The sequence below is a fragment of the Arachis hypogaea genome, chromosome 4, assembly GCF_003086295.3.
Source record: "Arachis hypogaea cultivar Tifrunner chromosome 4, arahy.Tifrunner.gnm2.J5K5, whole genome shotgun sequence".
Lineage (NCBI taxonomy): Eukaryota > Viridiplantae > Streptophyta > Magnoliopsida > Fabales > Fabaceae > Arachis > Arachis hypogaea.
Window position 1 is genome coordinate 120951542 of NC_092039.1, and position 22221 is coordinate 120973762.

At 32.1% G+C, this 22221-nt stretch overlaps 1 protein-coding gene across 1 annotated transcript; it reads left to right on the top strand.

Moving 5' to 3' along the window:
* The first annotated feature begins 17123 nt into the window (after positions 1 to 17123).
* On the top strand, positions 17124 to 21016 carry LOC112797677 (uncharacterized). The gene is made up of 2 exons (XM_025840730.3): positions 17124 to 20163; positions 20254 to 21016. Exons 1-2 carry the CDS (start codon positions 17328 to 17330, stop codon positions 20637 to 20639), a joined length of 3222 nt encoding a protein of 1073 aa, XP_025696515.1. The 5' UTR covers positions 17124 to 17327; the 3' UTR covers positions 20640 to 21016.
* The last annotated feature ends 1205 nt before the right edge of the window (positions 21017 to 22221 follow it).

Here is a 22221-nt window from a genome sequence, read left to right on the forward strand (position 1 = left end):
ACCCGTCTTACATACTAAAGCATTTTTTATGTTGGAAATTTTTAGGTTTACCCCTCAATCTTGCAATTGGGATTTCGAATGTCAGAAATATATTTATTAAATATTTAACTTATATATTAATTAGAGCAAGCAAAATATCCTTACTTTGTGTCATTTATGTTATCTATTTGATAATATCTTTAATACTGATATTAAATCTAATTAATCTATCAGAAAAAATATACTAACTATTTTTAGAACCACAAAAAAAATTATTCGGAGACCCCAGGAGCATTTCACAATTCCTCTCCCAGCGGATGCGCTAACGCACAAAGTCCTCTTAGAAAGAAAGTTTTAATTATAAAAGTTTAGTAATAAATTGAAATAATTACTCATACTTTTATGGAGTATCTCTTAATTATATTTTGCAAATAAATAAAAATGATTAGTAGCTTTGAAACAAGTGGCTTTGAAGGGTATTCAAGGTGAAGCATCGAAAGTCTTTCCGGCAAAAAGGTAGTGTTTATAAGATGGTGAAGCATCGAAAGTCTTTCCGGCAAAAAGGTAGTGTTTATAAGATGAGAGACCCATTAACTGAACACCTTATGGTTTTGAGTTGGATGTGGTGTCTTCTCATTTTATGTTCTCTCACTGGATATTCAAGTGGTATCAGAGCCGATGGTGACCCAACAAGTGGTATCAGAGATGATGGTTAATCGGTCTGGCAGGTTTGAAGAGTATTCAAGGTGAAGCATCGAAAACTAGTTATGATATAGAGTTACGATACCTTCTTCTTTTACTAGTTACAATACCTTCTTCTTTTACCTAGTTCGAAAGCTCTCTCACCTCGAGTGTTCCCCTCGAAAGCTATCTCATGGTCATGAGTTCACCGCCACAGTTGGAATTGGGCTGAACATTGGCGCAGATCCCAGTCTAAAAGATGGTTATGGTGGCCTCTATAGCCACCGAAATCCACCTTGTCAACGCTGTTCAGATAGCATGGCTAATACCATGCTACGTGATTCTCGGAGTACTGGATAGGTGGACCTCTTTTGTGTGACTCGTCGGCGCCGTTTCTAGCTCTGTTCTCCATCCATCCTCAGTTATTACAGCAACCGAGCAACCTGTAAACTCGGGCGGCACCGTCCTTTCATCTTTGCGGGTGTCGTTGCCATCACTATAATTTTTTTGACAATTGCCTTCGCCGCAAACATCGGCTACGCCTTTGGGGACAACCTCTCCGAGAAAGCTCGGCCACGCGCCTTAGCCATTTTTGGGATCGGATTATGGATGTTGGAGATTTCGATTAACATGATCGATACCCGCTGCAAAGACTTCCTTTATGACCTTGCCAGCAGAGAACAACGGATGATTAGACTGGCATACACGTACTTCTCATTCTTCATGCCAGTGGAAAATGAACTGGGTTACTTCGCCGTCTTCTTTAGGAGATTCGATAATATGTTGCCCTTCACGGTAAGAAAAGCATGCCATGGACTCTGCACAAATGTGAAAACCTTATCAATTTTTTTGATCATTCTTCTACTGTTCTTGATGGCTGTGACTCTGTCCTGCATCCAGGACAAACCGGCATTATCTGAGGAGGATTCACGTGAGAAAAAAGAGGAAGATGATAGAAAGGCAGTGGTTAAATACTTTCAGAAATATTTCAGACCATGAAGGGGCTAAAGAAACCGATGTTACGGCTGATGGCAGTTGTGGCATTCAACTGGGTGGCCTTGTTCGGGTTCTCTTCTGGCACATCTCTGATTGGATTGGTCGGGGAGCGAGGTGTACGGTTGGGAGCATGAAAAGCTTTGCTCTGTTGCAATACCATTATATACCATAGGCTACTAAAGCATTTTTTATGTTAGAAATTTTTAGGTTTACCTCTCAATCTTGCAATTGGGGTTTCGAATGTCAGAAATATATTTATTAAATATTTAACTTATATATTATTAAAGCAAGTAAATATCCTTACTTTGTGTCATTTATGCCATCTACTTGATAATATCTTTAATACTGATATTAAATCTAATTAATCTATCTTGAAAAATATACTAAATTATTTTCAGAACCACAAAAAAATTATTTGAAATAGCTGAATTAGCCAACAAGATGTATGTATGTATAGTGTATGCAGATTATAGTGGCAACACTAAGCCTGCCATGGAACAACGTGTTTGGAGATGAAAACTTGCCCACCTTCCTGGTTGGTGTAGTGGCAGCCGCCATGAGCGACAGTGTGGCCATTTTTTGCTGCCTTTTACAACACAATCTTACGCAATCAGAAGCGGCTAAAAAAGTTGTTCTCCCCATCGGTGGTTTTCATTAGGTGTATTTTCTTGTGTTGTTTTTTTATTTGGATCGAATGAAGCTAGTTTATGATTGAGTTTAAAATATACTTAACTTATAATTGTATTATTTTCTTTATAATAATATTATATTTAGATAATTAATGAATATAATTAAGATGATACCAAAATATAAACTTATAATCTCACTTTCTAAAACAAACATTTGTTTTACCCTGATTAGCTTTTTGAAACGTGTTATATGCATAAAACCATGTTAATTCTTCTGGCTAGTAGAAACTCTGGCTTAGCACCACTATCCTGATACTAGACTATTTTAAGTAAAACAAGATTGTTTGTTTATTTTATTTATTGCCTTTAATTAATTTTTTAAACATGAATATTTATATTGCATAGTTTTGATCTTATGTTATTGTATTATTTTAATTTTACTAGAGAGGATGTTCTCAAGAACATCAGAAAACTGGCAGGAGAAATTCTTGCTTATTACGTCTCACATACTCATGCATTTTTCATGTTGAAAATTTTCAGGGTTACCTCTCAATCTTGCAATTGGAGTTTCGAATGTCAGAATATATTTTTTAAATGCATAACTTATATATTAATTAGAGCAATTAAAAATCCTTACTTTGTATCAATTATGTTATATATTTCAAAATATCTTTAATACTGATATAAAAGCTAATTAATTTATTAGGACAAATATACTAAACTATTTTTAAAATTACTCCTAAAAATTTTTTATTTTAAATAACTGAATTAGCCAACAAGATGTATGTATGTATATTGTATGCAGATTATAGTGATAAAACTAAGCTTGTCATGAATAATGTGTTTGGAGGTGAAAACCTTCCCGCATTCTTGATAGGTACAGTGGCGGCCGCCGTGAGCAACTGAATAGCCATTTTTTTGCTGCCTTCTAATATGCAACCATACGCAATCAGAAGCGGCTAAAAAAGCTGCTCTCCCCATCAGTGTTCTTAGGTGTATTTTCTTGTATTGTTCTCTTATTTGGATTTAATGAAGCTGGTTTAGTATTGAGTTTAGAATATACTTAATTTATGGATCCAATATTTTCTTTATATTAATATTATATTTGGACAATCAATAAAGGTAATTAAGATGATACTAAAAATATAAACTTATAATCTCACTTTCTAAAACTAACATTTGTTTATAAAACTCTTTCACAGCATTTGTTTTACCCTACTTAGCTTTTTAAAACGTGCTATAGGTATAAAACCTTGTTAATTGTTCTGGTTGTTAGAAACACTGGTTAGCACCACTATCCTGATACTAGACATTTTTAAGTAAAACAAGATTATTTGTTTGTTTTATTTATTACCTTTAATTTATTTTTTAAATAGAAATGTTTACATTGCATAGTTTTAATCTTATGTTATTGTACTATTTTAGTCCTACCAGAGAGAATATTCTCAAGAACATTAGAAATCTACTTGAAAGAATTCTTGCTTACCCCGTCTAATATACTCAGGCATTTTTCATGTTGAAAATTTTCAGATTTACCTCTCAATCTTGTAACTGGGATTTCGATGGTCAGAATATATTTATTAAATGTATAGCATATATATTAATTACAGTAAGTAAATATCCTTACTTTATGTCATTTATGTTACCTATTTGAAAATATATTTAATATTGATATAAGAGATAATTAATCTATTAGGACAAATATACTAAAATTTTTTAAGAACCACCCCTAAAAAAATTTTATTTGGAATAACTGAATTAGCTAACAAGATGTATGTATGTATGGTGTATGTCGATTATAGTGGCAACACTAAGCCTGCCCTGAAACAACTTATTTGGAGGTGAAAACTTGTTCACATTTCTGGTAAGGGCAGTGGTGGCCGCCGTGAGCCGCAACATGACCATTATTTTGCTGCCTTCTATGACAACCATACGCAATCAGAAGCGGCTAAAAACATTGTTCTCCCCATTGGTGGTTTTCATTAGGTGTATTTTCTTGTGTTGTTCTCTTATTTGGATTTAATGAAGCCGGTTTAGGATTGAGTATAAAATATACTTAATTTATGGATACAATATTTTCTTTATATTAATATTATATTTGGACAACCAACAAAGATAATTAAGATAATACTGAAATATAAACTTATAATCTCACTTTCTAAAACTAACATTTGTTTATGAAATCCTTTTAAAGAATTTGTTTTATCCTGATTAGCTTTTTGAAACGTGTTGTAGGTATAAAACTATGTTAATTATTCTAGTTGGTAGAAATTCTGGCTTGACACCACTATCCTAATAACAGACGTTTTAAGTAAAACATGATTGTTTGTTTGTTTTATTTATTACCTTTAATTTATTTTTTAAACAATAATGTTTACATTGCATAGTTTTGATCTTATGTTATTGTACTATTTTAGTCCTACTAGAGAGAATGTTTTCAAGAACATCAGAAAATTGCCAGGAGAAATTCTTGCTTACTACGTCTCACATATTCAATGTAACACCCTACTACACAAAGCCTTATCCTTAAGACATAAGACAGAGGTGGTGAGGTATTATGACCTCTAAAAATAAAATTATATATATAATAGGGGTGAGAACCAGAGATTTTCATGTGATTTTCAGAAGCTTCCAGCATGCCTCAACATGGAGCCTCACGTCCTACATCTGAAAATCACAAAATCCGCATGGGTGAGAACCATAGATTTTCAGCATGGTAACAGTGCCCATATATCTAACATATAATGTCCTGAAAAAGCTGAAGACCATCCTAGAACCTCCGACATATAATTAAAACTTATAAACTTAACTAAACCATAAAATAAAATAGGCAAGTAGCTAAGGGTCTTTAGAGCTATCTAATACTCCCTAATCCAACTCCTCCGAACCTCCTAACCACCAACAAAACCAAAATGCCACAAACACAATTATTACAAGCAAGGAAATCACAAATAGGATTCAAATATAGTAGATAATCAAGTAACAATTAGTTTATGCAATTACTTAGGCAATCTAAATAAGGCATACTAAACAAACATATAGATGCATATAATGCATGCCTATCTTAAGTTCCAATGAAGTAGGGATGGTTGGTGCTCCGGAACAAGTCCTTTAGTTGATGGCATTAGAGCTAGAAGCATCAGCTAGTTTCATAAGGGTCTGATGATCTGTTAAGATGTGATCAAGGTTCTAAAAACTGAACCGGTCATCGAACCGTTCTAGTTACTAGTTCACTGGTTTATAGGTTCAAACGGTTTGACCGTGGTTGAACCGAAAAAACCGTTTTATAATAAAATAATAAATAAAATCTAAATAAACACATTAAAATATAATTATAGTTTAATATAAACTTTAAAATATCATTCAAATTAAAAGTACTACATAAACCAAAATGTTATGATCTCATTCAAATACAAATTCAAGTCAAATAACAAAAACATCCAACCAAACATAAAATGTCAACATCTAAGTTTATCATCAATCATATTTATTCATATTCACAATTTTATCACATTCATTCATATTCACAATCCCTTGCCTTATTAAGCATGTATGTTCCACAATTAATGTCCACACCTAAAAATAAACCAATAACAAAAATTGTGTATTAAATTAAGTGAAATCATTCATCCACTTGAAATGAAAATGACAAATAAAACACCTGCTCTGAGAACATCAGCAACAGCATCCTCTCCTAATTTTGCATACTTCTGATATTCATAAACAGTAGCCACTACATCTTACAATTTAATATTAGGAAGGGTACTAGTTATGCCTAGTAGAATTACTTAGTCTTTTAAGAGTATAAATAAGAGACATTCAAGAGATGGTTTCAGTTATGGAAGGCGCCCAATCCATTTGCCAATTTGAAAACATTCGAAATTGTGTTCTATCATTGCTACCAACCGGATATGCGTCGAATTTTGCCAGAAATTTGCTGGAATGAAGTTGCAGAATGGAATAATGAGTGGAAAGAGATTAAAGCTAGACTAAGGCAACAACAGCAACCACCACAAATCGATCAAGAAGCAACCAAATCTCATCTATCAACAGAACAAGAAATTGCAGCAGCATCAATAGAAATTCAAGAAAAAAGAGAAGCCGAAATCAATGCAAATTCATATTCAACAAGCAAATTAGCTAGATTCAACAAGCAATTTAGCAACAAATCCAACAACAGATCACAAATTCAATTTCACAACATCAGTTCACAAATCAACAAGACCAAAATATGAAATTGATGAAGAAGAAGAATCAGATTTCAATTTTAAATTTCAACCACAACAACAACCAGAAGAATCAACAGAAATTGCAGATCAAGCAGGAATTCAAAATTCAAATCCAAAAATTCAATAAAAAATAAAAATAACTCTAAATCCAGAAAATCATGTACGCTTAAAGACAATCGCAAAGAAAGTAGCATATCGCAGCAATAGTGGGAAAATCAAAACAACTTTCAAAGATTCATGCAGAACCGCTTTTATCATGGGGTCTTCAGCATCGGCTTTGGGCGGGGTGACTTCTCCTCTCTCGCAGCTTTGGTCTCTCTCGCTTCCTTCCTCACGTGACAGCGACGATGATGGCTTTGTGCAGCTCCAACAAACCCTAGCAGCGGCGGTGATTGATTGGCAGCGATGGAGGCACGGCGGCGACGGTGGCTGGACAGAAGTTGCGCCGATGGCTTCGATGACGGTGAGACGACGGAGGACTGGAGAAGCTCGAGGGAGTTCTGCTTCGTGTTGTGAGAGTATAGGGAAAACTCTAGAGGGGTAATGGTTAGGGAACTTAGGGTGTTAGGGTTGCACGAAGGAAACGCTGTCGTTTTTTTGGGAAAATTCAAAAATCGGCCGGATCACGGTTCGGTTTGACTGACCGGTTCCCAACCGGTTCAACAGTCCAACTCTGATTTTCCAGTCTTTTAGTTATAGGATTTGTTTGAACTGTATTTGTCAGCGGTTCACAGTTCGACTAGTTCAACCAGCCAGTTTGAACCAGTTTTTAGAACCTTGGATGTGATCAACCCCAACCAAAGGTGATTCATTAGACTCGACCAGGGATGAAGGTAAAGCCTAGACAATTCAACCACCCAGTCATATACCTGAAACATGACACAAAACCTAAAAGAAAGTAAGTAGACAAGTCTACTTTAGGAGTGTACCATGTTCGGCAATAAACTGGAGGGTCTATGAAAGCCTCCAAGCTAACTGTTTGGTCAATTACGACAGCATAATACCAGTACGGGTACTTCAAATACTGCCTCATCCACCCTTGGTACAGAGACCATTCTAAGAAGTCTCCCCACCAATAGGGTATGGGCAATCTTTCATTTGTTGAAAGAATGCGGAACGGGAACGTTGAGAAAAAGCTCTTTGTATACGCCTTCTTCCTCCCCTACTTCTCTTTCTCCAATAGACCCTTTTCTTCACTGACTAGGGGATGAATCTCTAGACAAAAAAGTTGTTCTATAAAATATTGCGGCCACTTTCTTTTCTACTGGCTTTCTTCAGTTCTAAAGTCAATCAAGAGGCGTTGAGTAAAGAACAGTTCAGTAGTGAATTCCAATATTTCCAAATTCTTTTGTTTCCCACTTGTTAGCAACTTCAGTCTCAGTTCTAATATCAACCTGAGTAGGAATATTGAGTATTCATGTCTGGTTTGAAAGTTTTATCTAGTAGCTCACTATAACTGTAGGAGCGGGCCAACGAAATTCTGTCTCAAAGAAAGAAAGTAGCACAGAAAGCTCAAATAAAAAAGGGAAAGTTTTCTATCGTTTTACATCTATCATAGATAGGAGATCCATGAATCTATGTAAAGCTCAATACTGAATTCAAGGAATAATAGAATTTTATAAGACGGAGCCATTCCATATGAGATGATGTAGACTTCAAATAAATAATAAAAAATATTTATTTAATTTATTTAAATAAAAAATTCCAATTATATGAGCAATCTCTAAAACTATTAAACTACTAATATTTTTAAAATACTTAAACTTTTTCCTATTTTGATTATGGGTTGTTAAAGATAGTACTTAAAACATGACTCGCCGTGTGATTAAGAGTTTTTAGTGTCTTACCGTGTGATTAAGATAATAATTGCATACAACAACCGCTTTTTTATTTTTACTGTGCTCCATCTAAGTGTGTATAAAAAAAATAGACGTGAAATGTAATTTTTACTGTTATGGTCATTATAAAATCCGAGGCACTGATTTTTTTTTTTTTAACGGTAGTATCCATAAATTGTACTGCCTGATTTATTTTTTAAAAAAAAAATTATAATTTAGATCATCTGATTTATATTTTTTAAAATAAAAAAATTACATTAAAATTGAATCCTCTAATTTTTGTTTTCAAAAGTAAAAAAAATTTAAAAATATATATAAATCAGACCTTCTAATGTATAACTTATTTTCTCTTTTCAAATAAATTGAACTGTCTAATTTTATTAATATTAATTTTAAAAAAATAACACCATATAAAAAAACACCCAAACTTTCAATAACAAGTTACTACACATTTACACACATATTTAATCAATATAAACAAAATTAGGCTACAATCACCAAGTTTCAGCCTATTAATTTCCAACATTCGCCCGCAAATTTTGTTTCTGTACGAGCATAAAATAAAGAAAAAATCAACTAATTTTTTTTTTAGATAGGTGCATGGGCCGGGTATCAACCCCACCCACAACAACAAGAACATATGCGAAAATATGATTGAGTTAAATTCAATACAAGACCAAAAAAGGGCTAAATTCAATACACATAATCATTTTTTTTGTTTTGGTCTTGCAATACACATAATCCTAACTAACAATAACAACTCTCTAGACCAGAGAACCAACCTGTAAAAAAAAAGGACTAGAGAACCTACAACCTACCCGATCCATTCCCCAACCAGCCTTTAGACCCGCCTTCCCCGCCCTGTGTGAAAATCAAGAGTCGTCTCCTACCGCCGCGCTTCTCTATTTGGTTCATAACACAAAAAGAAGTCCCAAGTAGGTGTAGCCAACCCAGAAAATTAGGGGCTTTGGTCCAACCCAATTCAAAATACATTTTGGGTTAGACTGGTTTAAAAACATTGTTTTGTGAGTTTAGTTGCAAGATTTTCAATTTCAATCCACACAATACAAATCAAAATGAAGCAGAACAATTTTCAATCCACATTCCACACAATACGATATAAGAAAACGAAACATGCTAGTGAAAGCATAAAATTTATACAATTAATAAAATAAATCAAATATTTTACTAAGAAACATAATATAATAAAATTATAAAATTAGATAGTCCCTCTACTCGAGATATTAAGTAGTAATTGATGACGTTATTCCACTTTAATTAAATCCCTTCAAAAGAGATCCTAAACGAGAAACTATTCTATCCAAACACAAAGATATAAAATGATAATTTGTGTCTAAAATCAAATTTCAATTATACCCAATAAACAATTAGTTGGGTTGGTTTAGTAGTTAGTTCATTAGTCCAAATCTCGTCTACTGCATGCATGCTCAACTAAACAAGTTAAAATATTTAATTTATGCAAAATGGTACTAAATCAAATCCATTAGATTCGAATTACAAGCAACATCTTTCTCAATAATTTTTAATAAGCATAACTAATAATAATTATATTTAATAAATAATTTTTTCATTTTAAAATATTATAATAAATATAAATATATACTTTAAATAAATTTATATATTTATTAATATATAAAATTATATTAAATCTTTTAATTTTAATAAAAAAATTATATATTTATTAATGACTTAGTCATTCAACATACTCTTTTAGTACTTTTTTAAAATATTATTATTATTATTATTATTATTATTATAGGATCATTTTTTTACTTACTTTGTCCAAAAAAGTTCAATAATTTATATATAATAATTTTATTATTGAGAATACTTAAAAAATACTAAAATATGTTATTTTATATGTTAATTTTAATTTAATAAATAAATATTAATTTAAAAAAGTTTCGTAATTAAATATTTTGTTAGCTTATTTTTTTTAATGCATGAAATAAAATATTTTTTTTAATTTTTAAATTATTATTGATTAGAAGAGTAGTATATTTGAAATTTGAGTAAATATATTTTTTAATAAATTTATTTATATTATACTACAAAAAAATATTTTATTCCATGCAAAATAATTTTAAAAAAAATGTCTTAAAAGATGTTAGTACTATAAAAGCCTTAGTAGGTAAATACACCTTTTTGAACAAAGTAAATAAAATATTTAATTACAATATATTTTAAAATTAATATTTATTTATTAAATTAAAAATAACATATAAAAGAATATATTTTAGTACTGTTTTTAAGTACTCTCAATAATAAGATTATTATGTATGAATTGTTGACCCATTATATATAATAATAATAATAATAATAATAATAATAATAATAATAATAATAATAATAATAATAATAATAATAATAATAATAAGAGTATTTAAAAAGAGTACTAAAAGAGTATGTTAAGTGACTAAGTCATTAATAAATATATAATTTGTTCTAATTAAAATAAAAAAATTTAATATAACTTTATATATTAATAAATATATAAATTTATTTAAAAGTTATATATTTATATTTATTATAATATTTTAAAATTAAAAAATTATTTTAGTAAGAGAAATTCTCCACATACAAGCATTTTTTTTATACAAGTCTTTACAAGTTATTATATTAACGTGCTTGAATGTTAATGTACGTTCTTCTTCCTCTTCCTCTTCTTCTTCTTTTCTTTCGTTTCTTTCTTTCTCTTTCTCCTTCTTCAACCGTTACTACACAATTTCACTGCACCGTCTTCTTCTTCTTCTTGCTGCACATTCTTCTTCCTCTTCCTCCTCCTCTTCTTCTTCTTTTCTTTCGTTTTTTGCCTTCTCTTTCTCCTTCTTCATTTACGTACTTTTTTCTTTGTTTTTTTTCGTTATTCTTGATTTCTATTATTTTTTGATATCAAGCTCTGAAATCGTTTTTGAAGAAGAAGAAGCAGCAGAAGATGAGGAGAAAGAGAAAGAGTTCTGAATTATGCATAAGGTGTCCTTTGGGTGTATTTCTGCAATCGTTTGGGTGTATTTCTAAAGTTCCATTATTTTCAAAACGATTTTAAAACTTGATTTTAGAAACCATGAAAATCGAAAAAAAAGAAGCAAGAATACCAGTAATAAACGCAAGTAAAACAACTAATGAAAAGGCAACGAGAATAACAAAGAAATATCGTTTGGGTGTATTTCTGTTTGGGTGTATTTCTGAAGTTCCATTATTTTCAAAACGATTTCAAAGATTGATTTCAAAAACCATGAAAATAAAAAAAAAAGAAGCAAGAATACCAGTAATAAACGCAAGTAAAACAACTAATGAAAAGGCAAAGAGAATAACGAAGAAATATCGTTTGAGTGTATTTCTATAATCGTTTGGGTGTATTTCTGTAATCGTTTGAGTGTATTTCTGAAGTTTCATTATCTTCAAAACGATTTCAAAGCTTGATTTCAAAAACCATGAAAATCGAAAAAAAAAGAAGCAAGAATACCAGTAATAAACGCAAGTAAAACAATTAATGAAAAGGCAAAGAGAATAACGAAGAAATACATGGAGGAAGAGGAAGAGGAAGAGGAAGAGGAAGAAGAGGAAGAAGAAGAAGAAGAGGAGGAGGAGGAGGAGGAGGAGGAGGAGGAGGAGGAGGAGGAGGAAGAGGAAGAGAAGTCGTTCATAATCCACGGTGAGTGAAGAAGAAGAAGAGGAAGAGGAAGAGGAGTCGTTCATAATCCACGGTGAGTGTAATGCTTTGGAAACTGAATAACGCATTAAAAGATCCTAATATATAGCAACTTGTAAAACTTGTAAGTCAAAAAGACTTGTATGTATAGCAAGCCTCTTTTATTAAATATAATTAGTTATGCTTATTAAAAATTATTGAGGGAGATGTTGTTTGTAAATCGAATATATGGGTTTCGATTTACATAAACCATTAAATCGAAATAATTGGCTTCGATTTATCATGGACTGTTGTTCGATTTAGTGTTTATATAGAATTCGAAACCATTAGCTTCGATTTATAGACAATTTGCATTTCCATGCGATTCAAATCTAATGGATTCGATTTAGTACCTGTTAGTTGAAATAATTACTTTTGAAATGCTGGTAAAGGATCAAGAAAAAAGTAGAGGCCGAAAAAGCGCATGTGCAAGCGTTAAGTGGAAATTATTTGACACGGACTCGATTTTAAAACTTTGACAAATCGAACAATTATTCGAACGAAGAATCGAATAGTTTTTCGAATAGAGAATCGAGCAGTTACACGAATAGGAAAGTCGAATGTTTTCTCTAAGTTAGGAATTTATTGGTAACACTCATGAGCAAAAAAGCGAGAACAGTTACCTAGGAATTCGCATACAAGGCAGCATCGTGCAATTAATGGTCGGTTATGGAAGGGAGTTATAAATATTAGTAAGTTTTAGGAAATAGAGGTTGGAACTTCTTTTAAAAAATACACTCAATCACACTCATATCCTAATGAATATATGAGTTTGCATTCGAGTTCGATTTCTATAGAGTTTCTTCCATGTCTTTATCTTTCAATTTATGATTTTCAATAAACTTTACTTTTCCTGCTCAATTTATCTTTCAAGCAACTTTAATTTCCTTATTTAAATTTACATTTCAACACCTTTAATTTCTGTGTCTAAAGTCCTTTGATTTAATCGAAGGCATCTTTATCGCTTTCTTTTAAATTCAATGCAAACCATTTCAATTTCAGTCAATTTTACTTTTCGAATCCTTTATTTTACACTTCTTTTAACCTTTTGCATTTTTTGAACTTATTTCCTATCTTAATGCTCGTCTAATTCAAGAACCTTTGATACACTTACAGAAAACTGGTACCTGCAAAAGAGGAGTTGGTTTCACTCCCAAACCACTATAATCGAACCACCATCGATTTATTAAAAATCGATAAAACAGTACCATTTTGCATAAATCAAATTTAATCTTCGATTTATATAAAAATATAACTTGAGACATTCAAATAGCCTTTTTCATTTTAGGAGATTTGGGTACTTTTAGAAATCATTTGGTTTATTATAGTAATTTACCCTAAAATTAACGATACAAAATCATTATTTCAATATATAAAACCTCCTTCATTCGAAATCATATTCACTAAATTGAGCAAAGATAGCTTGGTATCAAGGGTGGAGCTAGAAATTTTTTTGGGAGGAGCCAACATGAAAAATATAAGTTAAGAAGAGAGAAAAATTAAAAATTAAAAAGGGACTAAACTAAAAAATTAAAAACTTATATATACAAATTATAAATTTTGGGGGCCATTGCCCCCTTTCCTCTAACGTGGCTCCGCCACTGCATGGTTTTGTAAACGTCACTTAGAGAGAACAGAGAAAAGGTATTAGAGTTTTTGAAGTAGAAAGAAATTAATAGTAACGAGTAGGGCATGAACTAGTTCGAGTTCGACTCGTTAATAGCTCGATAAGTTGAATTTGTGAGTTGGTGAGTCGAGTTTTAACTTGAAATTGAGCTCATAAATTAAATGAGCCAAGCTTGAGTTTGAATAAGCTCAATTCATTAATTCATGAGCTGGTTTGATTATATATATAATATTAAAAATATAGATTATATATATATATATATAGTGTTCGGTTACTCAGATTCCGGACGGGTCGGTGATGTACTTCAGGTGAGAAGGTGGGAATCGGCCTGAGTCTGGTGAGTCGAACATGGGGGTAAACGACCTTCCGAACTTAGGGATGTCAATGGGGCGGGGCGGGGGCAGGGGATGCCTCCCTGCTCCCCGTCCCCGCCCCCAAAATTGATCCCCATCCCCGTCCCGATCTCCGTCATGGGGGGATAATCGTCCCCATCCCCATTTTTCGCGTTTCCCGTGTTCCCCGCGGGGCCTCATTCCCCATCTTCCTATGTTGAACATTTATATGAAAATTATAGTAAAAAATAAAAAAAAAAACAAAAAACAAACTACAAACATTATTACAAACATATCTTATCCAATATTATAAGTCCAGAAATACAACATAGCAAATTATAGTCCATAAGGCGGTAAGCACTGAGCAGGAAGAGTGACCGGTAGCGACTGACGAGGGGGTATGCTGCTATGGCTTTGACTGTGGACACAACTATGGGGGATTGGGATTTTTGAACTTTTCTGAAAAGTTGGGCCTTGAAAATGGTGCTAAGTGGAATAGTAGGAGAGAATTGAAGACATTCAATAAGGTAGGGTTAGGGTTTTCAATAGGCAAAATTACGAAAAAGTCCCTATATTAGAAATAAATTAAGGATATTTAAATAAACTCAAGAATTCGGAAAATTATCGGGGACGGGGCGGGGATCTCCGCTCGGATCCCCACGCCTGTCTCAGGGGGGATTTTAGTCCCCATCTCCATCCCCACGGGAAAAATTTCTCGCCTTCGGGTCCCCATTCAGGGCAGTCCCTGCAGGGATCTCCGCGCTTCGAGAAATTTTGACACCCCTGGCGGAGCTGATGTCGTGTGAGGGGGGCGCCACCTGCAATGACACTCCAATGTCCGAGTTAGAAATGGTTCAAAAGGTGGCAAGAGTAAAAATGGTAGTGACGTACCTTGGGGGAGGGGTAGAACCCTCCTCATATATACCCTATCAGTAGGGCGGGTCCAACAAGAGAGGTCTCCTTTTAAAAAGCTTCCTCTCCCAGTTATCATGTGATTGGCAACAGGAGTGCAAGCGTCCGAGTCGTGATCCGGATGTGCGACGCCTTCTTGGATCGGGTCATACTGTGTGCAAAATTGGATCAGGCCGTGCAGGGTTGGACCGGAACAAATAGTAATATATAATTATATATATTTAATTATTAATATTTTTAATTATGTAAAATTTTATAATTATTTTTATATATACTTCTTATGTAAGATATTAATAAAAAATTTATAATTTATAGATAGACAATATATAAAATTTATTTTTTAGTATTTTTTAATATATATAAATTATAATTTATTGATATAGAATTATAAGTCTAACGTTGGTCGAGTTGAGTTTAGATTTTTGAAATAAATTAAATTCGATTATTAATTATAAAATGACGGACAGTAACTCTCACCTCGCTGGAAGGCTGGAACAATCTCTTCAAAGGGAACAAGTGAATGAGACTTCATTTTCTTCCGCACTCTCCCCTCTCTCTCATTACGGCAGTGAAGTTAAAATTAAAGTTATAATTTTGTATATTCTAATAATATTTTATTTGTACTAACACCTTTTTTAAAAAATTATTTAATAATAAAAAAATCTTATTTTCATTTTAATAATATTATAATAATTTTTAATTTTATAATCTAACAACATATTTTTTAGATTATATTTTTAAAATTTAAATATTATAAATTTCGAAGACCACTGTAAGAATACAACCTTTCCCCTACAAGGCTACAACCTTCCACCGCTGCCATTGATTTCCTACTACTGCAGGACAATCAACTATTGTGTTCTTTTTTTTTTTTTTTTTGTACATGACGAAAATCTGATTTTAATTTAAATCTGCATGATGGACATTCTTCTAACGAAATAAAGCTAGCTTGATTACACGCAAGCTTACCAGCTGCTTTGTTTCTGGCTTGCATTGTGTACGTGAATTGGCAAGTATTTGTGGGTGTTATTGTGGCTAATATTTGGTATAATTATTAGGTAAAAAGTTAACATAAAATGTGTGTTCTATATGTGTCAATATCTTAATAATACGTAGAATGTGTGTTGAACATTTTTTTTATACATACACAATATTACAATGTACTTCAAATATTAATATTCAACTAAAATATTATTTTTATCTCCATATTAAAAATAATTTTTGTGTTATTGTTTTAAACATAAAAAATGCTCAGCTAAAAAATTATTCAATATTTAATAGTGAAGATTGTTAAAAAAGAAAAAGTCAAATATGCTCATTTTTGTTATAGGGGAGTTGGAGAGTTAAGACCGATAGATGAAAACATGAAACAAACTAAATTTAAATCCTAACTTAAAGGGTGTGTTTAGGTGTAAGAAATTTAGTTTTAATGAAAATAAAAATATAAAAAAAATTAACTTTCAATTAGTTATATTAGCTAATTTTAATATTTATATTTATAATTTAGAATTTACCCACCGTTAACGATTTATGATTTAGAATCTAAATTTAAATAAATAAAATAATTTAAAAAAATAACGGCTGTTAGTCGAAAAAATAATTACTTAAATATTAGAAAAATCAAATAGCATATTTTTCTAGAAGTTACAATTTTTACTTTTTTTTTAAATGATGTTTTAAGTTTTAAGTTTTAAGTTTTAACACAATTAAAAGACCAAAAGTATCTTTATATTATTATATCAAAATATAGTTGATAAAAAAGTAAAGTATATTTTTTGTTTTTAAAATTTATTAAAAATTTAAAAAATTTAAATTTTATTTTATTTTAATTTTATTTTTAAAATTTTTTATTTGAATTAAGTATATTCATGATAGATAATTTTTAAAAATTTTATGACCAATTCAGTAATAATACATTATAATTATATTTAATTTGTTTGTATTAAAAATTATTTTTGTAAAATTATTACTAAATTGGTTCTATATTTTTTTTAAAATTTACCGTCTAAAACATATTTGACTTGACATAAATTAAAAATTTTTAAGACAAAATTAAATTTAAAAATAACCCTATAAAAAGTATACTTTACACTTGATGAAAAGAAAACTTTTAAAATGAGATTGAATAATTGTTAAAAGGTGTACTGTAGTACTGTGGAGTGTGGACATCTACCTTTCCTAAAGCAAGACGTATGTTCCCTGAAAGTAGATGTGAGTTGCGAGTTACATGAGACTACATCAAAGAGCTAGACTATCAATAGTGCAATCATGTCTCCGTCAATAACCATAATCATTCATTCCAATAACTCACTATATATATTCAAACCCACACAACTTGTTTCATCACCACCCCATTCAAGAATACTTCTTGACATATATCTCGGAAGAAGAAATGAACTTCATAGCATGCAGCTGCAGGGGGATCATCATCCTCTTCATATTCCTGTGTGTCCTAGTAAAACTCTCTTCAACTTACACCATGGAAGCAAATGCACTCTTGAAGTGGAAAGCCAGCCTTGACAACCAAAGCAAACTCACCTTGTCATCTTGGAAGAACGGGACCAGTCCATGCAGATGGAAGGGGATTCATTGTGATAAATCCAGGTCCATCACAACCATGAGTCTTGAAAATTTTGGACTCCAAGGTACACTCCACACTCTCAACTTCTCCTCATTCCCCAACCTCCTCACCATAAATATCTACAACAATTTCTTTTATGGAACCATCCCCCCTCAAATTGGTAATATGTCCAGAGTCAATAGATTGAACTTTTCTTTAAATTCTTTTGAGGGTTCCATCCCTAAAGAGATGTGGACTTTGAGGAGTTTACAAATGCTTGATCTTTCACAATGTTCCAGTCTAAGTGGACCAATCCCAGGTTCCATTGCAAATTTGACCAACTTAACATATCTAGACTTAGGAACCAACAATTTTTCTGGTAGCATTCCTCATGAGATTGGAAAATTGGTCAACCTTAATTCTCTTGCTGTCAACGGAAACCACTTGTCTGGTTTCATTCCGCAAGAAATTGGACGACTGACGAACCTTAGGCTGCTTTATTTGTCAGAGAACACTCTCAATGGTACTATCCCTTCTGTAATAACTAACCTGAGCTGCTTGAGTGCACTTCTTCTTCATAATAACACCCTTTCTGGCCTAATCCCACCCTCCCTGTGGAATATGTCTAAGTTGAATTATCTTTTTCTTAATGGCAATCGACTTTCTGGATCAATCCCTGCTTCCATCGGAAACTTGGCCAATTTGATAGGCCTTACACTTGATTCCAACCACCTTTCTGGACCCATTCCTTCTACCATTGGGAATATGACATTACTTAGCTACTTATTCCTTGGCCGGAATAATTTCTTTGGACAAATTCCTGCCTCTATTGGTAACCTCATCAATTTGGATACACTTGAACTTGAACGAAACAATTTCTCTGGCTATATTCCTGATACAATTGGAAACCTGAAACAGCTTACCAGACTAGATTTGTCCTTTAACAAGTTTAGTAGCAAACTTCCACAAACCATGAATAACTTTACCATTTTAGAGGACTTTCTAGTAACCGAATGTAATCTCACTGGCCATTTGCCAACTCAAATCTGCTTAGGTGGCTCATTAGTATACTTAAGTGCTGAAGGCAACCATTTTACTGGTCCAGTTCCAACAAGCTTGAAGAATTGCTCTAGTATTGTCAGAATTGCATTACATGGAAACCAAATAGAGGGAGACATAACAAAAGCTTTTGGCATATATCCAAATCTGAAGTATATTGATCTAAGTGATAATAAATTTTATGGCCAAATTTCTCCAGACTGGGGGAAGAGCCATAGTCTCTTGAACTTGATTATGTCCAACAATAATATTTCTGGCCATATACCAAAGCAAATTGCTGAGGCAGCTAAGCTAGGCAGGCTTCACCTTTCTTCAAACCAATTGACAGGACAGGTTCCAAAGGAGTTAGGGAGGTTGAAAAACCTGCTTGAACTTGAGATCAGTAACAATCATCTTTCAGGGAATATTCCATCAGAAATAGGATCACTCCAGAATCTTGAACGCTTGCATCTAGCAGGAAATGAGTTGAGTGGGAACATACCAACAGAAGTTGTTAAGTTACCTAACTTGTTGGAAATGAACTTGAGCAACAACAAGCTAGAGGGAAGCATCCCCGAGTTTCACATAACCCAAATTTTGTATTCTCTTGATCTTAGTGGGAATATGTTGCATGGACCAATACCAACAGTGCTTGGAGAGTTGAAACAATTGCAATTGCTGAACCTCTCTCACAATAATCTTTCTGGCACAATTCCATCAAGTTTTGATAGCATGTCAAGCTTGGTTTATCTCAACATATCATACAACCAGTTAGAAGGACCACTACCAAATAATGAAGCCTTTCTTCATGCTTCAATTGAATCATTGAAAAATAACAAAGGCTTGTGTGGTAATGTCACTGGCTTGGTGGCATGCCCAAGAATCAGTCCTATCCGCAAAAATCACAAGGTCGTGTTATTAGTATTACTTCTTGTCTTTGGAGTACTAATACTTGTACTTTGTGTGGTGGCTGTTTCAATGTATATTATTTGTAGAAGAGCCAGAATGAAAGAAGACCCTGCTAAGGAAGCAAAAGCAGAAGAACACTTTTCCATATGGAGCCATGATGGAAAAATGGCGTTCGAAACTATCATTGAAGCCACCAATAATTTTGATGACAAGTATCTCATTGGAATTGGAGGTCAAGGATCCGTATACAGAGCTGAGTTGCCAGGTAAGGTTGTTGCTGTGAAGAAACTTCACATGGAATCAGATGCGGATGATAAGTTCAATTCGAAGGCATTTGAAAATGAGATCAAAGCATTGACAGAAATGAAGCACCGAAACATCATAAAGCTGTATGGTTTTTGCCAGCATTCACAATTCTCATTTTTGGTGTACAAGTACTTGGACGGTGGCAGTTTGGATCATGTACTAGGTGATGAAAAGCAAGCAACTGCATTTGACTGGGAAAGGCGGGTGAATGTGGTTAAAGGAGTTGCTAATGCTTTGTCATATATGCATCATGGTTGCAAACCCCCTATAGTTCACCGCGACATATCAAGCAAGAATGTCCTTTTGGATTCAGAATATGAAGCTCATGTCTCTGATTTTGGGACAGTTAAGTTTCTACAGCCTGGTTCAAATTGGACCACACCTGCAGGAGTCACCTATGGCTATGGAGCTCCAGGTAAGTCCTTTTTTCCTTGCTTTTATACTTAATCAAGAACCATATATATGTTGCTTTATGAATAACTTCAAAATTATAATTTGTATGTAGAGCTTGTTCAAACTATGGAAGTGACTGAAAAATGTGATGTATATAGTTTTGGAGTGCTTTGTTTCGAAATCCTTATGGGAAAGCATCCGGCAGATCTGATCAATTCATTGTTGTCGCCATCAACAGCTTCAATTACATACAATTTGCTATTGGTTGATGTAATTGATCAAAGGCCTCCTCATCCTGAGAAGTCAGTTGTTGGGGAAATCATGTTGATCACAAAGTGGGCGCTTGAGTGTTTGAGCCAAAGTCCACAATTTCGGCCAACCATGCATCAAGTGTCTAAAGAACTCATGATGGGAAAATCATCTTTCTCTGACGACCACTTTCCCATGATCAGACTTGGACAACTCAATGAAGAGTTATTGGAATCTCCACTCGTGTGATCAATGATTAATCTCACCCGTTTCTTATGAATTATTGTGATCAATGATCAATGATTAATCTCCACTTTTTTTGAACTCAATTCTTAATTTGGGTGCAAAGGAAGGATGAGACGATAAACTAGAAAAAAGAATGTGGCATATGTTATATGTACATGTCAAAAAAAGATGGACAACACAACACAGACCCTAAGTTGGAACCCATTATTAATTTCTGATAGACTTGTAAACACTTCAATAATGAGATAGTTAACCTAAAGTTTTAAAATATTACTTTACCAAACCACTAAGATTCAATTAAATTGGTTAAGTTTTGATTATTGAGGGACTCTTCTTCAATCGCTTAGTATAATAATAAATTATTATATTTCTTTTTTAGTTACTATTACTCTCTTGCCATTTAATCTAAAGGATTTTATTACTTATTACCATTATATGTTGTCAATTTTACCCAAATCTCTCTATTATTTTTTCTGAGACCACATATTTATTAAGCATTTCTAACAAGAAAACTTCAAAAGATAAAAAAATAAATATAAAAATTTAAGAGACATTAAAAATTTCTAAAACACTATATCTTGATAATTCTCTCTTGCTTCTTTTATATTTTTCAAAAATCTTTTTTATATATAATATATTTGATAGTTACTAAAAAAATCTTCCATTACAATAAAGTTTGTTTTTAATTATAGTTCAATTAGAACTGTGCATGTTGAATGAATTTATTGAATAAATAAATTGAGATATATATAAGTATGTAAAATCGTAAAATTTTTTTGAGATAATAACACAATTTATAAAATAAATCTCCTTAATTTCATTCAATTGAATTTAAATTTTAAATTGCGTGTAGATTGCATAGTTCTTTATCTCTCAATTTTTTCTCGTGTTGTCAACAACTCCAAATTTAACCTTTTTTTTTCAAATTATCTTCATCTCTATACAAAGATATTCTTGTATGAAGAATAATTTTTTAAATACAAAGAAAATAAGATAGAATTATCAACCAATAGCGTTATGAGAATAATTTTTTTAGGTATTTTGAATTTTATTTATTTATTCATTTTATTTTTTGAAAATTTTTTGGTTGAAAATAATTAATAAATATGTAGTTTGAGAAAAAATATAAAATAAAATTTTTTAATGATTTTTATAAATTATATAAAGAATTATACTATAATTGATGCTTAAGTTATCAAAATTTAAATTAGATAAATAATTAAATTCAATTATAATAAACTAACATATTTTAATCAATAATAAATTAACATATTTTAATTTTTCTGAATTATTAACGTCCTTTTTAATAATTCTATAACCAAAAACAATTTAGATTAAATTATAAAAAATTTATCTCTTAATATTATTATCACTATCATAATGAAAAATCTCTAAATTTAATCAAGAACCTTATTATATTAATATTTTAATATAATAAGTTAATAGCAATAACAAATTATTTGACACAAGATTGATTGGATTGTGGTCATACTACTTATTCCCAACAATCTCCCACTTGCACGAGAGTCAATCATGATAGATTGGATCTTGGGCATACTATTATCATAATAATCTCTCACTTGCA

Bases quoted from the DNA above. Each gene is read 5' to 3' on its own strand.
- LOC112797677 (XM_025840730.3), top strand. From the start codon at position 17,328: ATGAACTTCATAGCATGCAGCTGCAGGGGGATCATCATCCTCTTCATA. The intron at 20,164-20,253 runs GTAAGTCCTTTT...ATTTGTATGTAG, and splicing joins CTATGGCTATGGAGCTCCAG to AGCTTGTTCAAACTATGGAA.